General features: G+C 44.5%; 1 protein-coding gene across 2 annotated transcripts in view; it reads right to left on the reverse strand.

Moving 5' to 3' along the window:
- Window positions 1–554: 554 nt before the first annotated feature.
- Sec71 (ADP ribosylation factor guanine nucleotide exchange factor Sec71) overlaps window positions 555–19,947 on the reverse strand; it is a 65,686-nt gene continuing 46,293 nt past the window's right edge. For both annotated transcript variants that reach the window (XM_084578496.1, XM_084578495.1), the window contains exons 23-28: window positions 19,133–19,271; window positions 17,448–17,530; window positions 14,134–14,267; window positions 9,479–9,757; window positions 2,947–3,165; window positions 555–1,838 (exon numbers count right to left, since the gene is read on the reverse strand). In XM_084578496.1, the coding sequence (XP_084434622.1) occupies window positions 1,704–1,838; window positions 2,947–3,165; window positions 9,479–9,757; window positions 14,134–14,267; window positions 17,448–17,530; window positions 19,133–19,271 (989 nt within the window). In that variant the 3' untranslated portion in view covers window positions 555–1,703. The remainder of the gene's footprint in view (window positions 1,839–2,946; window positions 3,166–9,478; window positions 9,758–14,133; window positions 14,268–17,447; window positions 17,531–19,132; window positions 19,272–19,947) is intronic.

The following is a 19,947-nucleotide window of genomic DNA, read 5'->3' on the forward strand; positions in this document are numbered from 1 at the left end:
GGACCACGGAACGTGGCATGTATATAACGAATCATCGGAATTTGTTTTTGATAGTATATTTGACTACACCAAACAAGCCAGACTCATTGAACATTTTAGGCTTACAGTTTGGCCTGATAGTAAGATTTCTTTAAGTAACCATATAAGTTAACAGTGGACCTTATGTCGGGGAAGAATTTTACGAGTCTGTTACTGTGTACTGGAGTTGTATTCCACTATCAGCACATCACTTCAAAATAGCCTCTATCAGTAGCGATGAGCTTGTACCAATGCGTGTTAGCTTCAGCATAATGTTGCAGAAGAATGTGGGCGACTATTGAGCACATCACCTCTTTCTTCACTGAATGCAATGTGCACATCACAATACTTCATGTATTACTTTAATAAAACAAGGACAAGCTAATTCGTATTGCATGATTGTAAAACTGCACAAAAAGACCATGGATGAGCAAAAGGCAGGATAAGGATATCTTATTTCTTGCTTGTCCGTGGCCTCTTTGCATTGTTTTACAATCTTGATACTCCAAAGCTATGAATCAAATGCAGAGACAACATAAAGCCTGAATCTATTTATTTTCATCTATGGCCACAGCCTGCTTTTATACAAGCTCTGTGCAGACAAAAGAAGCAACAACATTTTTTTCTCCATCGCACACACACACTCACACACATCCACTCACACGTACACACACGCACTGGAATGTCTGCATTTTCTGGGCAAAAATAAATTAATGACTCCGAGAAAAATACACTATGGTACGACATCGGCACAGCTTGAAATGACGCAGCCGCATGTGGTTCTTTCGATGTCCTGTCCCATGCAAAAAAACTGCTTCAGGACGGCATTGACTGACAGAAAAAAAAGGGCGAGAGGGAAAAATAAAAAGCTTTAACAGCAATGATTCCACAACAATGTTGCCTTACAAGCATGTTCCTTGCATCGGTTGCATAGAGAACGTGTTCTTTCTTTGCGCCAACCACAATGACGTTTCTGAAGACCTCTCCTTCACTACTTTTTCTTTTCCTGTTGTCATGCCACGTTGATGCGCTGCTCAATTTCCTTGCCAACCTGGTTAGCTGTGCATTCAAACATACTAATATATAAAAGCAATGTGAAGGAGGTAAATCACTATAACAAAGCCTTCAAACACATGCCTAAAACGAGAAGAAAAATTACCGGCTAGGTCGGGAGTGTGTCTAGAAAAGATCTCACTATCCTATAGTTGCTCGTGTACCACACAATGCCATTATGACAGCATGGTCGGCGAAACGTCACCGGAGGAACGTGCACTGATGAAAACGCCAAACCCCGTCCCCGTCTTTTATTTTCGCTTCTCCAACGAACACCTTGTTCCCCACCTATTGCACTCTGCACGCACCCTCCAACTGGTCACTTTTTGAGCAACACACGCACGCATTGTGGGCTGCGACGAAGGGTACCGTCATTTGCACAAGAATTAAGGTGCAACACGACAGTACTAAAAACACTACATTCATTTCCAACATCTCTGAAACGCATCCTTTCCGGCATTTTCAATGTATCCTGGCAAAATACAGGAGTGTGGAGGACCAGATTGTTTACCTTGCGAGAGCTGATGCAAAAAAAAAAAATGTATAGGATAAAAGAAAAACAATAGTAAAGCAATAGAAACAAAACAAAAAAAAAGGCAGAAGGGCTGCGTAAGCAAAACACACAATGGCGACTAGTGGTGCGAGATGTTGAAGGCAGTTCCGACGCGGAGGAAGAACTTTCGCAGCACCGCCCGTATTGCAGGCTTCACCTCCATGCAGGTCAGCTCACACAGGTACGGGTAGTACACCGACGCGTGGGCTCGAAACTGCAACAGCAAAGCAGCTTCTTAATTTCAGACAGAATTACTATGCATGTATTCACGAAATGCTCACACATCCCAACCACAACAGTTCTTGCTCCGTGTCGAAATCTTTTCGCACCTGTCTAGAAGTTCACGCAACACCACTCCGAGCACTTCAATGCTTTAGAACAATGTTATCCTTCTCAAATTCCACCTTCACCACAACAAGGCACTCTGGCTTCAGCTCTAGATTCAGTTCAGGATTTTAAAGAGACAGAACACGGCACTCTAGGCATCCAATTTTTTTTTTCACCACAATGTAAAGCTTCCTGTCTCCAGTGGTCGATTCTGTAGCGATCTTGTCAGAAACGCTGAGAATTTTTCGAATGGTGCATGTGCCTGCTTTACGTAGTCTGATGCTGGAAACCATGAGTAGTGAGTGCGATGACTGGGTGTCAACAAAAGTGATACGTCGAGAACTAAAATAAATCTTGTCCGCCAGACAGTAATGTAGGCACTTCTTAGTACAGGGTAGCGTCCATTTTAGTTTGTACAACCAAGCCAGTTAGGCACAGGGAAATATGCCTTGCGGGCAGAAGTTTTAGGGGGCCATGGTCACTGCTTCATCCAAGGAATTTAAAACATGTGGCGCCATCTACTGACAAACACTGAAAACCTATCATAGGTAATGTGAAAGGAAGGTGGTATTGCCGACGAGAGCATCGAAGAGAGTTGCAAATATGATAAAATAACGCAAGCAGTCATCAAAGAACAGAGATCACTGCATACTTACGAAAGCCAGTAGCATTTTCCAGAGATGTAGTCACGTAGGTTGCTAGAGTGATGATTACAGTGTTTCACAGCAAGTTTCAGTCATTTTTATGCAATCTTCAATGCCAAATTAGAATTATAAATTTTCGTTTCTTAGATAATGGAATGCTCGATCTCTACTATACGAGACACGACCTTTTTCCACCATAATCTCACAACCTTCAAGTTTAAATCAAAGCTCTATGACTGAGCAAAGGTGGTGTGGCATGAAGGCGGGTATGGCATGAACCACTCTGGCTTTGGCTACCATAGCAAACGATGCCCCGGGAGGAGAGAATGAACATATGGGCGATGGCCTCACCCGCTCGTCGTCGAGCCGCTGCACGCGTGTGAGGAAGAGGAGCAGGAGGGAGTCCCAGGACTCCCGGTGACTCTCCGTGGCCAGGGCCAGGTAGTACTCGAGCGCCTCCCGGCACACGCCAATGAGTCGGTCCTGCACCGTGTGCCAGGCCTCCTGTCGGCCTTCGTCCCGGTACATGCGGAACAGGATCCGCAGAACACACGCCAGGCTCTGGGCTTCCTGCATGACATCACCCGGATCAACTGATGAGGAGCTGTGCTCACATGCAGTGCTATTAGCGAGTTTCGTTAACTGTTCTGCCCATGAACAACAGAGGACTTGTCCAGCTCAAGCCCCCAACACTTGGCAACAGGGTTCATTAAGCATTGTAGGTGCCTACAGTATGGAAATTGTAATTGAAAAAAGAAGCAAAGAAGCAAGCGGCTTGCAGAGGTTGTGTGACCATTTTGGTTGAAAAGAAACTTGCATATGGTCACGTTGGTCAAAAAGTCACAGTCGCAAGCCATTTGAGCACTGCTCGGTTTTCCAGCCTTGTGACTGCTGGTTGCAAATCAGTAACCAATCAGCGGCGTAGCTGAAGTGAGCGTAAGCTAGTTTTACATCCGGCTTCATGTTGCTGGTGAACAACCAAGATTGACAAGTCTCTTTCCGAACAGGACCAATCTGAGAAAGTGACGAACGTGTAACCTATACAGGTGTGACCATTGGTCGAGCTGAGCAGCTCCCTGGTTGCATGCGACAGCCGGTTGAATGCCTTTGCAAGCCCACACATCTCAGCAGTGTTTTCTAGAAGTATGCAGAAGCTATTTGTCAAAGCTTCTCACATCAAAGCAGAAATGATTCTTAGATTAACGCCCATTTCAGCATAAAATTTAAACATGCTAAACAGGGCTTTCGGGTCGATGTGATGAAAGACCAGCCTCATGAACAGAAATCTGCAAGCTTTGTCACAGTTGTAGTTCAATGTGCATAGAGTTTGGAGATAAGACTAATTTCTTTGAGTTAATTTATAATGCAAAGATATACTTCCAAAAGCTGCCCCGCAATCAGAAATGATGGTCCACAGGCAACAATGAAGGCTAGCATCACTATAGGTTAAACTATAGGTCCAAACATTTCCCCAGCCTTGCTCTTGGCTTCTAATGGGTGAAATGCTTGGAGAATATGGGTCTTTCACCCCAACAAAAAAAAAATATCTTCAGCTTCAACGTCCTCACCATCAATGCAAGCTACTTTGTTACAGATCACAAGATAGTCGTTTGTTGGACACCTTTTGCCCAGCATTGATTAGAAAAAAAGGTACAGTAAAATAGTAGAATTGAGCCACAATATTATTACTATAAGCGCCATCGATTTGAACTCCAACCCAGATCCAACCAACTAGAAGCACGGTCCCGGTTGAAACCCGTGTAATACCGCTGCCACACGGGCACGTAAAATGACATTAAGCACCTAATGCCTTAAGTGTTAATGCCACTCGCATGGTGCCACACACGCGAAAACTAATGGCATTTCTCCTAATGCCATTCGCAACGTAATGAGTTCGCCACAACTCATTCGACTTGCCTTCGATGATGGAATGAATACTCTCGTGCCCAGCGCTTATGCCAGTTAGCGTACATTTTGCATATAAAAATTTATATATTAACTGAAAATCGACACATTCGTAATATATAGTTTTAAAAAACTGGTATGAGTCGGCTGAAACCGCGACAGCACAGGCGCCATTTTGTTTACAGTCTGTATTTGGCCAAACATACGGCCCTTACTGGCTAGTACCGCTAGTACTAATCCTCAGTTTGTTAAAAATGATCACCATTTGCTAAAACAATACCTTTATTCTTACATGTTTCTAACACTGAAATATTCTTTGCAAAATATTTATGATAACTTTAGATCATCATCATCAAAAAGTTAAATGGCATTAGATCTCAGCGTGTAATGGCATTAAGCAGTTTAAGGCATTAGGTGCCTAATGTCATTTTACGTGCCATGTGGCAAGGGTACAAGTCTATGCAGAGTCCTTTAATGCTTTTTACTGGTCATGAAACTCCTCCGTAACGCTACGGGAGAGGTTCATATACCGCCCGCACCTGTCGCACAGCCCCGCCACGGGGCGCTGAAGGGCACTGTTGAGGAGCTCAGCACTGTCGCGACTGATCAGAAAGCATCGCCGCTGGTAATTAGAGTACGAATTTCGACGTTTCGTGTTATGCTGTGTGTTGACATCATGTACTAGTGCGCATGGAACCATGCCGAACACTTGCTGCGTACCAGGATGCCGTTGCGGCTCCAAAGGTGCGACCAAGAAGGTCTCATTGTTTCGCTTCCCTGCTGCAAGGAGCTATCAGAAAAATAGAAGAGTGCAATACTGCGGGAAGAGACTGGTGACTTTACTTTCGACTATAAATATGCGCATATTTGTGAAAAGCCCTTCACGCTGCGGACATCATTCGTGTCTAGGAATTCACTGTGAACAGTGACGCAGTATCACTGCAACGGGGGAGGCCGGCACTCCGGCCTAACGCTATCCCAAGGATTTTCAAAGGCCTTCCAAGCTATTTGACAATTGTTTAAACCACATAGGCGGTCGCCATTAGCTCGAAAACTGGGGAGACCATGGTGATTCCAAATTTAGTGACAGCAGAGGGAGCTCAGCTGGCTCAGTTTACATTCTATGTGACGCGAACAGCGATAACTGTTTGTACACAGCTAGCAAACAGCTGTAGCGCCGAGGTGCAGTTATCGCCATCGACGCATTCCTGACAAAAAATTGCACACACTCGCAAATCGCAGAATCTTGTGCTATTATCTTTAAGCACTCGTTTCTCGAATTCATGACATAATTGAAAAACAAGTGGCAAAAAAAAAAAGCTTGAAGCAGCGATCAAAGTCAACGCCATGGAAGCCGCAGCAGCCGTGCGCCGCGGCTGTGGCCGGGCCCAAGAAGAAAAAACGGCCGCTATTGGCTGGCGAAGACAGCAGAGCACCGCGATGTGTAGGCCTACGCGTGCCCGACAGCTCCAATCTCGACAACGTGGTGGCACCGGCGGCACTGTGCCCTGACATCGGCACATCGCTGACCCTCACCATAGAGCGACAAGGGCAAATAAAGCACAGAAAATGTGTTGCTGACGATTTGCCAACCGATATCCGGTGATTAGCGTAGCGATCACGCGCTACGTGTTCAACACGGACTGCGGTGGCATTTCCGCTTGCGTGCTGCAAGTTTTGTGATCGGAGAGAACAGCGTGTAGGCAGGAAGCAAGTAAACGGTGCTGCGGCTCGTGTAGTGGGGCTAAGCGTGCCCTGCAAGTTTATAAATTTCATTCATAGCAGGTTTTTTGCAGTTAGTTTCACGCCTGCGTCTGCTCCGGTGAGGCATACGCGTATATCATTAGCGCTGTCCTTGTCTTTCGTGCAATTGCCTAATGAGAAGCACATCCTTACATCAACTAATACGACTATCATGAGACAATTTTAACTTTAGGTGCAAATAAAACTCGAAATATGACAGTCGCCTGCAGCTCTGGCAGTGGTAAATGCCCTACAGTGCCCAACTGTATCTCTAGTGGCCAGCGCTGACCCTATATGAAACTTTGGCGGGAGTTTCGTGACTAGAAAAAAAGCATTGAAGGACTCTGGTCTATGCACCACATGCTGATTAATTTGGTCACGGGCAGGCTCGAGCCAGTTCGCACTGAGGTGTGCTTTTTAGAGCAATTCAATAATTAAAACTTTTGAACAATTTTCCTAGTACCCTGAAGGCCAAATTAGCGAGGTTCACTCTATTACTCTTATTGCAATACTGCTCTTCCGAGACACTTATAGCAAACACATGCAAATTTTGCTCTTTGGAATGTGTTTATAGCAACCTAACCACCATCTGCTGTTTAGATGGAACTACACATGCGACAAGCCGCAGTGTGAAAAAAAAAAGACTGAAGCCAAGGCAGATTTTTTTTAATTCCCTCTTGCCAGCACCACTACAGAGTATACCGTGGTGTAGAGGTTGTACCTTTGCAGTAACCATCCTCCTCTAATGTGAGCTGTCATGGAAGTGGTGAAAATGCCGATAGCTCCAGGTCCAACGTATCACTTTCTATGTGACAAGACTGATCTCTAACGTGGGAAAGCCACCCTAACTTACACTTGACCTGCTGCAACCACTGTGTGCTGGCTATGGTGTGTGGGATTGCGAACCTAACGACCATTTTCAATTTTTTTTACATCCCCTTAACCACCATGAGCACCTTGAAAACGGGGCTCGAACTTTAAAAAAGGCATCCCTGTTAGAAGGAACGCTGCTGTTGCCAACACACCCCTTGGTCAACTGTGTACCTTTTGAGCGCATTTTCGACGAAATCTTATGTAACGAATTTCAGCTATATCCAACTATCTTAGTATTTTCTTTTTTACCTGTATGATATAATAAAGTTTCATTGCAACAACGATAAATCACTGAAAGGTGTGATGGTGAATTACGCATTGTACAACCAGGTGACCCTCGAGGCGGTTTGTTTCTTGACTGCGCTACATTTTCATGAATTGCATCCGTTACATACAGACTATGCTAAATTAGGCGGCAAGACTCCATCTTGCAAAGACCATTCTTTACTTCTGCCAGTTGGAAAATATCCGTACCCAGCCAGCTCATAAACTGCTTTCCGATCCTTTCATGCTTTAATGAGGCCATGATGAAGCAAAATAACACAATATCGTGTAGACAGGATGCCATTCCATTATCTTAACGCCAGACAACAATTTCACTGCATTCTTATCTATACTGCACACACAGCAATTCCACATCAACGATGTCACCAAACAGTAGGGGCACAGCAATTCAGGAGACCTTACTTGATGATATAACAGCAAAGATAAGGGAGAAGATTGGTGGTATCACCCACAAGGGCAATCAACAATGATAAGGAACAATGTGAAGGGTGACTCAAGACAAGTTTAGGTCACATATACAGTTCTTGGCTGCCCATGCGACCAACATTATCTAGACCCTTCAGGCTCGTTGAAGAGCTAGAACATGATGACAACGGCAGCAAAAGACAAATGCAAACCTACATGAGTCAGACACTGCAGAAAGATGACGTAGAAAAAATATTTACCCCTCTTCCCTATGGGACACCCCATAAGTGATAGAAAGGAGACCGAGCAATAAATGAAACAAAAAAAAAAGAGACAGACATAAAGAAAATCACGCTTTGTCAACCAGCCCTTTTATTTTTAATTTTTTTACGCTATGTTCATGAATATAAGATGGTTGAAACCTCAACACGAAACTCATCGACCCACGATTTGGGCAGTCAGTAAATTAATGCACATGATAAAACTGGTTTTCTACGCTGCATGAGTTTCAGCAAACCCCCTCCTAGGCTGCAAATATTTTATTTGCTGGCTCATAGGCTGATCGTTGTCAAAATTTGTTCCAGTATTTGCATTTGCAGTGAAACTGATCCTAATCATAAGTGAAAAAAAAAACTACATTGTTCCACGGTTTCATCGCTCAATACAACATTTACTATCCTTGTCCAGCCCAATCCTGACTTCATTTTAAATTAAATCATAAAAATATTGGGGGTGGTAACCATAACCGACCAATACTACAAATTCAGTGTTATGCTTGCCTATAAGCAAAAAGCCTCTCCTCAAGATAAAATTTCTTATATAACAATGCAGACTTATGCCATAAGAGCTAAATGTCAATGCCATAAGAAATGGATAAAACACCTGATGTGCTAGTAAAACTACAATAATTTTCAGAAAAGAACATCAGCTTTCAGCGGTTATCATGACATGTTCTAATGAAACTCATCGCATAGGTACGCAGAGCGGTGTTTTTATGAGTGTTCAGCAGCTTCACATGTGTGAAACCCGATGCCCACGACAGCCACAACAGCCCCAGATGAGAAGCCCAAAAAATTGTGAGCACAAATGCAGGGCTTCACATCATCCGAAGCCTAATGCACAAGCCCCAGACTTCCCACAAGGTGAACCACAATGTATAAAAGTCAGCAGCCTCCTCTTCTTATGAATATCAACTATTGGTCAAATATTTAAGAGAATCCCCCAAGGTGGAGTAGATATATAATAAAGGAGTAACTACCCATTAACTGTAACAAGGGAGTAATAAGGAAGTGATCACTCCCTTTCACATGTGAAAGGGAGTGAGTATTACTCCTCCCTTATAATAAGGGAGTAATCAGTAACAAGGGAGTAATAGGGGAGTAATTGCTAAATGGGTGGATGTCAGCCCTGGAAAAGCAGAGGTCCGGACTTCGATTCCAGGACCAGGAGGAATTTTTGTTCAATCAGGAAGTTTCTGGAAAAGCTGTATAGCTTTCCTTTGTAGTCGCAGACTGCGCTTGGGTGGATGTCAACGAGTAATTACTCTCTTGTTAGAATATCTACAATGGTGAACCTGGACAGCATTTTGGGACATTCTGAAGTTGAATTAATGGCAGCGACTAGGCGCAAGGGGAGGCGCCTTGAGAACTTTTACCGTCAGGGGGCAACTCACCTGAGTGAGCAGGTTGGGCTTGACGTTTCCACGGAAGCCCGCTCGCCACAGGAGGTTTCGCTGCTCGCTGTCCGAGTTGAAGGCCTTGGCGAAGCGGTGCGACTCAAGCAGGCAATCGACCAGCTGCAGCAGCTGGGCTGACGTTAGGAAGCTGTACATGCCCTGTTCCTCCTGCTGCTGCTGCTGGTCCAGGGACAGAGAGCGGGCAAACCGTTGCTCCAGCTGCTGACCGCCACTCACCGACATGGCCTGCTGCTGTGCCGGGGGCGCCACTTCCGCCTGCAGAGAAGACCGCAGACAGAGTTAGCCTGATTGTACGAGAGAAACCAGTACGGCATACTGTCACAGGTACAGTTCTGACAAAGCTGACTGACCTATAACGTTAGAAGATTATCGCGCAACTCGAAGCATACGAATTCACCATCACACTTGCTCGAAATGTAGATGTGACGACAGAAAAAAAGGTGCAGGGCACCATCAATCGCAAGTTTCCCAGTTCATGACGGGCAGCACTGCAATCTCTCCCACTTATTGCCAATAAATTTTAGTTCATCATCACCATCATCCTCACCTACTGAAGGGCGAAGGCCTCTCGCATATTCCTCGAATTAACCCGGTCCTGTGCTAGCTGCATCCAGTTGACCCCTGCGACCACCTTCTTAACCTCATCCACCCACCTAATTTTCTGCCATCCCCTGCTACGCTTTCCTTCCCTTGGAATCCAGTTTTTTACACTAAGTGACCATCGGTTATCCTTTCTTCGCGCTACATGTCTGCCCATGCCCATTTCTTCTTTTTTATTTCCAGTAGAATATCAGTGGCTTGAGTTATTTATCTGACCCACTCTGCACGTTTCCTATCTTTTAACGTTATTCCTACCATTTTTCTTTCCTTAGCCCTCTGCGTTGTCCTCAACTTAAGGGGGGACACGGGTCTTTCGGACCAAAAAATCACGAAAAAATCACTTTTTAGAAAATGTGATTTGTGAAATCAGTAGCTCTTTATCTACCTATCTGCTAAGTTTTTCATCTCTAGGGTCGGTATTTTAGTCACAATGCCAATTTATATAATCGATGTCGCCCAAATTTGGGCCGAAAACGACCCCCGAAACAACCATTTTCCGCGAGGCTTAGCTCCCATTTTGTGCGCGGCACCGTAGCCATCTTGGTCTTATTCGAAAGAGCCGCCTTTCGTCTTCAAATTGCCGCCTCTGCTGTTTACATTCGCCCATTGGTCGCATAAAAAATAGCAAAAAAGAAAACGTGGCATTTGCAATCCCATTGGCTTTCGGGGTGCACGTGACGATAAGGCGTCCCCGCATTGGTGGAGCTGGCTGACGGCGTCTGCTCGGCGCGCTCGAGCCGCGGGGAGACGGCGGAGACGTGACGCCGGCCGCGCTTGGTTCCGAACCGCGAGGTGCGTTCATGGCAAGAATTTGTGAAAAAAGTGAAAAAAAAATAGTTGAATAATCATCTCAAGTGATGCCCTGCCCCGGCTGTGCGCGCTCAGGCCGACGAAAATCGTGCGCCGAACGATCGTGTGTACGAGCCTGAAGTAGGCCTAGCGTGTTCCCCAGCACGGGGGACTGCTACTGCCAGCGGTCGCACCCGCCGCGACAGTGATAACGCAGGCCGCAGATGAGCAGAAAGATAAGCTCAAAACAGGAAAAGCTTGAACTCGTGCCAACTCCAGCAACGAAGCGGTAAACGGATTGTGTTCGTAACGATGACGGCAGCGCGGCGGACAGTCCGCTTGGCGATGCGGAGTTCACGATCGTCAGATCTAAACAGTTTGCCGAGATTGGCGAAGCGTAAAACATACGGCGGCGATATTGGCATTTAAAAAAGTGAACTGGGATAAGGAATCGCCGTCAAACTTATTCTTCAATGCGTAAACTGCGGGACACGTCGTCTTCGTAGAGCTCGCCACGCGTTTGCGCCGATCGGACCTCGTTTATAGTCCTTAGGGAATTCACTTGCTTCCAGTGCAATGCAGAGCACTGGGAAGCAGCAAACAGCTCCAAATTACATTTCTTTTCCGCAATAAACGTTCCTCACCGCAGTCTTGATGCGAGGACGTAGCAAAACGATGTACGTAAAAAAAAAAAATTAAAAAAAAAAAAACGAAAAAGTGACAACTGAATGTGCTGCAAGTGCAAATCAAAATGAAAGAGGCGACACTTGGACGTTGGAAAGCAAAGAGACTACATTCCTGGAGGTTTATAGCCATTTTAAGTTGTAAACGTGTGCATTGCACCAGTGAATGTCTGAGAGCAGAGAGGAAGCGTGCTTCCTCTGCAGCTTTTCAGACTGCAGCAAAACGAAAGCAGAAGGGCAAACCCAATGCAGATTACTGTCCAGGAGCCTTCTAGGCCACAGTGGCCTGCATTGTTTGACATTGCAATTAGTTTTTTTCATTTTTCTCAAAATAAAAATTTTGCCTACCCTTCTATTTTGCGGGTGGCATTGTGGCTCTCCTACTCGTTAGATTGTAATTATTTTTTTTTACTGGCTCGTGAGTGTTAAAGGAACACAATAAAGCTATTATACAAGGTCTCAACTGCATGAAAAATTTTTAAACATAAGAAGATGTAGAAAGGGGGTGGTTGCACTTGTGAAGCTGAAACTTAAAACTTCCATAACTTTGGCTTGTAGTAAGGCAGAAGCACAAAACTTATTTTATTGTGTTCCTTAGACATTCAGGAACAGATCCATGTGCATTTTAGCAATTTCCCTTCAGTAGATATTTTTACAAGCTTCCCGCAAGTCGGGAACAGCAAAGTTGCTGTAACTACTCAGCAAATTTATGTAGAAGAAAACTAACAACATATTTGAAACCAGCACAAGAATTTACATAAACCCTGCAAATTTCATACTGACAGGACAAATATTAAGAAAATTTTGCTCAAGACCCATGTCCCCCCTTAAGTAGAACCCTCTTTGTTAGCTTCCATGTTTCAGCCCCATAGGTAAGTACAGGTAAGATAGGTTCAGGTTATCGTAATTGGCAGAATTAATAAACCCTTGCTACGAGCTCTTCTCCACAGACGCAGCACAGGTGAAAAAATTAAATAAATAAAAAAATCAGAAAGCAAAAAATGATGCCGATGATGATTTGTAATGTTTCATAACGGAAGGGCACCTGAGGCAAAAGAGCGCTAGAGACTGACATTGGATGTTTACCATGTGAAATGGCGAAAAATCATGAAATGCTATGAATGTAAAAAAAAATAAAGGAAACAAAAAAAAAGTTGAACGTAACGGCTGGAAGTATAATCGAAAATTTAACTAGACATAAAATGATCTGATGGCCAGGTAAAGAAAAAGGTAACATTTTTAATAAAATGACAGACACAAATGGTGGACTTGGATACACGAGCCAGTTGTGTTCATTTCCGTTGGTTACTAATAGATATGCACATAGCAGAGCACTACACAATGCACTAGGCATTAACCAATAAAACCTTACCTCTCTGTCCTTGTGGAAATCAAAGCAAGTTATCATAAATTACTGCGCTATACTTCTTGCATCTGCCTGGTCTAGTAGCTGTGACAATTTTGCAGACAAAGCTCTAGCCCAATTCCCCCAGCCCAACAAGCAAGAAGAAAAAAAAAGCATGGCTTCATGTTAATATACTACTGCATCATAGCTTCATGTCTGGCAGGGTGCCATTTTAGGGCCCTCTTTCAAAACACATGCTGCCAATACGTAATTGACAGAAAATTAGGGGGACGCCTAAGGTCCACTTTGCGGGCACGACGCTATAGTGGCCTGTGATCCCCTCCAATCACACACATGCATATTATAGCATGTGGCCATAAGATACCACTTTCGTCACAGCGGGGCTATCGTAGACGACACGAATCCCGAGCGTCGCCTGCAGCAGGTGGCCAGCCGGCCCTAAGTGAAATACAACACGACACAGATACAAACCAAAACTTGCTACCAAGCCGCACAAGCATGCCCTGCATACTGCCTAGTTTTTAGCGTGTCTGCCACGCAACACCAAGGTTTTAATCCCAGCTAAAATTCTTGGAAGTTTTCCTTTCGGCAAAATCAGGTTTTAATAAAGTCAAATATATTTATTTTGCATTACACATCATGTTTTAATCCTTACCCTTCCGTGTGTGACATCCTGTTTAATGCAAGTGTTGTGCAGTGTTCAAACAATCAGGATTTTCCACAGAGGTCTAACGCCGCCACCGACAAATGATGGCTGACGGCAAATTTTCTGCACCACAGAATGAACCCTGAATGCTGTCGCGTCAAAAATGCAGACCCATCAACATTACAGATTGGTGATCTAATTGATACCACACTGTCAAAATTAGTAATTGAGGTATCTCGCAATTAAGCATTAAAATTTTGCTGGTCTCTAACTGGCATAGACTTCTCTGAAAAACAGCAGCTCTCTGTGTGCTACTTTTACGCTGTTCATTAAACTGTTCATACAGCATAAAAGTAACTACAAGTAAAGTAGTAACTAAAAGTAAAAGTAAAGTAACTATACACCGCAAAAGTAGCTATAACATAAAGTGAGATGCCCCTAAGCCTCTCATTTTCTCCAATGCAGAAAAAAAAACAGTTAAAATAGGTCCCATGGGACAAATGTTGTAGGTGGTGAAAAAAAAGAGGGAATGAAAAATGAGAATTACCTGGGCAGCGGCGAGGTTTTCTGCGTCTTCTTTCCGACTGGTGGCCGGGAAAAATACTATGTTGTCGATTGTCTGAATGAGCTCCAGCTGGACGACGCACTTGATCTTGAGGGAGTTGAACAGCACCTCATCTTCTGCGCATTACACAACGAAAAACATGAAGGTATTAGTGGCCCAAGTAGCTTTCCTTATTTCTTGCAGAAACCTGCGATATGCCACTGACATCTGAAGGGAAAGAGAACCTTAAAGGTGTATAGACACATTTTCTGTTTCGATATTTTTGCTTTAATCAATACATGATGGTCCAAAACAGAGGGAATGAGACCCAAAAAGCCTCAGCACAGCTCAATTAATTAATTATCAGGGCAATTATCAGGACCAGTTTCGGTTTCGATCTCTCCAAGCACGAGCGCAATGACGTCAAAGATGTGATGATGATGATGAGTTGTGGTTACACCCTTTGTATCGGATGGGCTCAGAAAATGCCACGAGCGCCCCCTACTGGCATGGCTGGCGAGACGTAAACGCGGAATCCAATGACGCATACGGGCAGCGTTTTTCATCTGCTTGCGATCGCGCGTGCAAGAAAATATCGTCAAGCAGCGCTTCAGCATAGCATAATTAGTATTGCGACGCTGTTCCGCAAAAAGGGGCAGACGTTAGTGACATTGCGAAATACTTTTGAGTTCGACCCCCCTCGCAAGCAACTAAAGCGACGAAGCAGGAATCAACAGCAACCACGAACGCTTGCTCGATTGGCGTGCAGAAAATTTCAACTGGTAGGGCATGTTGAACAAAGAAACTGACTACAGTGAAGATGCTGCTCTCTCATCCCGGTTTGCCAGCACTGTGAGCCAAGCTAGTGTTCGAAAAAAAAAAAAAAAAAGAAAGTCACTACAGAATTACAGCACGGAGTGATCAGCTACCATGGCCTGCTATCGCATTGCTCCCTATAGCTCCCGTGCTCACACCTGCTCACGCGCTGATTGACCTCGAAGCGCCAGGTCTGCATGCTACTGTCCAAGCATGTGGCGCCATCTGGCATTGTAAAGGCACCGCGATCGGCTCCCAAGCTATGATCTAACGCGTATTGCTGTTTATTCGCTTACATGACTCCTTGTACGAATGACGATCAATAACGATTAAATTGGGAGGATTGCTCGGCCAATACTGAGGTGCTGGTAGACGTTATTACAGCAATACAAGCGAACATTTTTTCCCACGTCACTTTGCTGCTGCTACCCGGTGCACTGCGCTTGGCGTCTGCTAGCTCTGCTGTTGAAGGCATCATGCAAATCAAGAACATATTTTATTATGAGTAAAGCGGCGCGAAAGTGCAACGTTTGTTATAGCGTCAGCTTGTTTGGAAACGCCGTCCGCTGGAGCTTCAATGTGAAACTAGCTAGGCTTAGCAACGTCAAGGGCAAGCAGGGAGCGGCGCAGTTCGTCTCCTGGTGCGGCAGCGGAAGGCGCCTTTACTGAATGCTTTGCACTTGTGCAGGCATGTTATAGGGGCCCAAATATAGCAGGCAGTCTGTATATGTACAACAGGTTCAAGTTGTACGAGTCTGGCATAAAATGAAAAGAAAAAATTCTGCTTCCCCTTTTCGAAGTCTGATCGGTGTGTCCGCGCGCGCCAAGTAAACCCAAGCTTTGCGCTTGAAAAACACGCCGACCGTGGAATCAACGCCAGTTTAAGTAATTGTGACGTGCACCTACGAAGGCAGTGTGAAAGGCAATCGAGTCAAGCTAGCAGAAGCGCAGAACGTTCCCATGGACGGCGGGGCCGGACTCAAGCGAGGCGTTCGAATCAGGCACGGTGAGCTACCCTGTGTGATCACTACTCGTTGCTTTCCTGACTCCACGCCACAGTTGTTTGAAGACGTCATGTTTACACATGTACACGTTTTCATCACAGAGATGTCACTGTCGATGAGTTATGAAAGGCGGAGTATTTACTTGGCTTATATTTAAAATAAAATATCTTCACAGCAATGCGAGAGGTTGGGATTGCTTGCGGAGAGTCTGTCTAATCAGGAAAGCGGTCATATTCTATTTGACGCTTCATAAATAGGTGTCTACACTCCTTTAATATGGCTAAAAAAGCTGTTCCGACACTTTCTTCTTGAACGCTATGTATGTGTAGTCTTCTTCAAACTCTAATCCCAATAATTCTTTCTTTTTTCTCAATGAAGGACATGTATTTACTATAATGTAACAAGAGTTTTTGTCATGATTTTTGGCTCTCAAAGTCTACCTTCGCGTTATAATCGAACACTGCGATTCGGCTGGCTAAAGCAGCACCACGGTGCAGCCATATTGAATCTGCCACCATACTGTTTCGGTTTCTGCGGTTCTACAATGTTATGTTGGCAACATGGGTACAAGGAAGCCAAATCAGCCAAATACCAATCCATCCAAAATCAAAGCGTTGCGCTTTTTCTTGTAGGCTCAGAATCATATTGTCCCCTTGATCACGCGCTTGTCGCATCTTTCGCAGTGGATTAGTGTGGTTACTTCTGTTGTTATCGCATTTCGCACGATGGTAACGCGCTGTGCACGGTACGACGCTCACTTTAAAAAGGCTATTGTGATAGCAGAAGGAATCTGAAATTCTGCGGCAGCTCGATGACTAGACGTTGCTAATCTACCTCACGTGGTTTGCAGGTGCAGCAGGAGGTGATATTTAAAAGTGGACCGGGCCGCAAAGGCTTCCGAATCATTTGGGAGGTCGACAGTGAAAAGGAAGACTGGATTTCCGAGAACTCGGCCTTCGACGACAACGATGAATGAGCATTTTTGATCAGACTGCAATAGCCATAATGTCTAATAAGGTACTTTTTCAAGCACTTATATCGCGTTACATTCATGTTTTTATTTTTTCCAACTGGGCAGTATGGAAAGTCGCCCCTCGAGCTACATTCGTGGTCGTGTTACATTCCAGTAAATACGGAAGTCCACGAGCACATTACAAGTTTAAAGGTCCATGAAAAGCCATTCTGAAAGTGGTTTATCAAATGCATATGTCATGTCACTGAGCAATGCAGTAAATGCAGTAAGCGTCACTGAGCAAGCATGCTGCGGTCAAGTCCTACTTACTCTGCGACATTTACTGTACATAACAAATGCACTCCCAGACACCTGACACAAAATTCGACAAGCAACAGTCGCCACAGCAACAAGTACAATTGAGACAGCACATAAACCGTTACCTCGAACTATCCAAGCAAAATTAAACAAACTCAACTTACTGACTTTCTGTTGCACAGACACACTACCTATTGCTCAGTGACAGAGTGGAACTACGAACTCACTGGATCTTGTGTCTGAATCGTCCTGACTGCTCACGGGCTCCTGGTGGACACTGCCATCTTTGTTGGGCTTCCATGTGAGAAGGCTGGGCAAAGCAAGAAAAAGAAAAAAAACAAAAAAAAAAAAAAAGGAATTAGGGACCCTCTCTGTGTGCCCAATACATGCCCAATAAATGGATACCACAACTCGAGCACAGTTGAGGTCGAATGATGAATGACTGGCACAAATGAAAGACTCCTACTTTAATTAAAACTTTCCAGAGCAGGGAATGCCTCTCTGAACGAACAACAATACGAGTTACTGAAAATGGTGCATGGTTAGAGAGACCATACATGTCTTACACAAACACATGGGAGGCGCACTGTCAACTCTTGGATACGGTTTGTGAGCTTCATGAGCGCCTACAGTGTGCTTCTGATGGCACGGTGAGGTGAAGGTTGTGGGAACAAATCTTAGTTATGCAGCTGTGTTCTCATTGAAGTGAAAGATGTTCATGTGTAATGCAATGCCAGTACACATTAAGCTACACTGCGTAGCTTATGTCAATAATTTGGAGGCCACCACAATATACAATTTGAATCTCTCAGCAGTACAGTATCCCAACTGTTGGCTTCACCTCGCAGCTTGTCTGACATCCCTCGTAAAAGGCGACTTTGCTCAAGAGTATCTCCAACTGCAGCCTACAACTTCATGCACAGCCAGAGAAGACTGTAAATGATTCTTTGTAATTCTCTTCACACATTGGTACAGTACTGTATCTCCCATTGTTCTCTGCAGGTAGTTTGGTCGCTAAAGCACTAAAGAATGCAACCTAAAAAGTATTGATACCCAGGGACGATGGTAAATCCTTTATTAAATTTTTGTAGAAAAAATAAGACGAGAGAAATTCCGAACATGCGGATACAAACTGCTGTTTTCCACATTCAGAAACGCTGCATTAATCCCGTATGCCAGAGAATCGATGAGAATGAGCACTTTTAATTGAGCTGCTGTCTGTTGTCATAAAGAACTTACCCTATTTAACGTAAAGTCTCATTGCTTAACCGGAAACTGCAAGACTATCAATGTCTCCCCTACAGCATCTCCCTTTCCTTAGTTACCTTCGTCCTCCATCCTTTACATCACAATGCATTGTAGGTGCACAACGTAAGAAAGTTGTTATGGCGTTCCTTTCCGGGAAACAAACAATTAAGACGAAAGCCTTAGATCTCCGTGTTTGAAGGTCACATTGCAAGGTACGGAAGACTAGAGAATGCTGGGAAAGAAAAAAAAGCAGTGCAGGAGGGAGGAACGTTTCGAGAAAGGGCAACAGAGTGCAGTCAGGGAGCGCAACCAGAGCTTCATTCCACATCCCTATGGGTGATGACATATCAGGCCGTAATCAGGGAAGAGGAAGAGATATCAACAGAACGTCCAACTAGGCTTTTACCTTCACATTCTTGCAAAGTTCTAAACCTCCCTTTTAATTTTGCGTCCAGCAAGATTTAAACTAGCTGCAAATAGGTGTCCTTCGGTAAGGCTGACGACTGGGCAAGTTGGTATGAATACTATTCAATATCGGCCGAAAAGATGCAACACAGTGAACACGGCCTCTGTCCTGTTTGCTCCTCTGTCCTCGTGTTGCGTCCTCTTAGCCGGCTTTAAGGCAAACAGGTGTCTGTTTGGGAGCGGGTGGAACACCACTCACGTGGCCGGCAGGGTGGTCCGAAAGATGTCCAGCATGCACTGGCATGTCTTGTCCCACGTCTCCGTGCTGAACTTGGTGCCGTTCGAAATCACCAGGTTCTCCAGGCAGTTGGTGCCTGACCGTGCCAGCTGCTTATTGTCTGTACACAGGAGAGAGAGAGTGCGGCTCAGTAAAACAGCCCCTTTCTATGTTACAATTGTTTCCAAGTTCCTGTGAAACACCAATAGCCCTCCTATGGCTTACTGTGACAAGAAAGTTTCATTACTAGAAGATACCTTTTTTTTTTTAAATTATTTTTCACAGCTTAGTTTACCAACTGTACACTGTAAGTCTTATGAACTTTCGCAGAATAAACTATGTGAGATGGAGAGTAACTATCTATGAACAGTCATCCCAAAGCCGGCAGCTACTCGGGTACAAAGCCACTCCAAATTCAAACAATCGAAGACAAAATCACAAGCCCACAGAAGTATGCCTCGGTGATTATAGGACTAAACACCTCTCGGAACATTCTTTAAGCTCATAAGGCTACACTGCGGAGCTTAGGCTTTTGACATAACACAAAAATGCACTAACGATTAGCACCTCACAAAAGAACGAGCAAAAAGGAGAGTTTCACATGTCTGTCAACCTGGGAAAACCTACCATTGCGACAGATTTTTTTAATCGTGCCAATGACGTGGGTGCATTCAATGTCTGGGAGAACTGGCAAGTACGATTTCTAGTTGTGTTTCAGGGTAAACCCCAGAAAATAAGCAACGCTTGGGTAGCCAATGATGTTGGTACAGTCGTTGACGGTGATGCTTGCGACCATG

This window comes from Amblyomma maculatum, chromosome 9 (genome assembly GCF_055883805.1).
Source record: "Amblyomma maculatum isolate TAMU_Amacu chromosome 9, ASM5588380v1, whole genome shotgun sequence".
Taxonomy (NCBI): Eukaryota; Metazoa; Arthropoda; class Arachnida; order Ixodida; family Ixodidae; genus Amblyomma; species Amblyomma maculatum.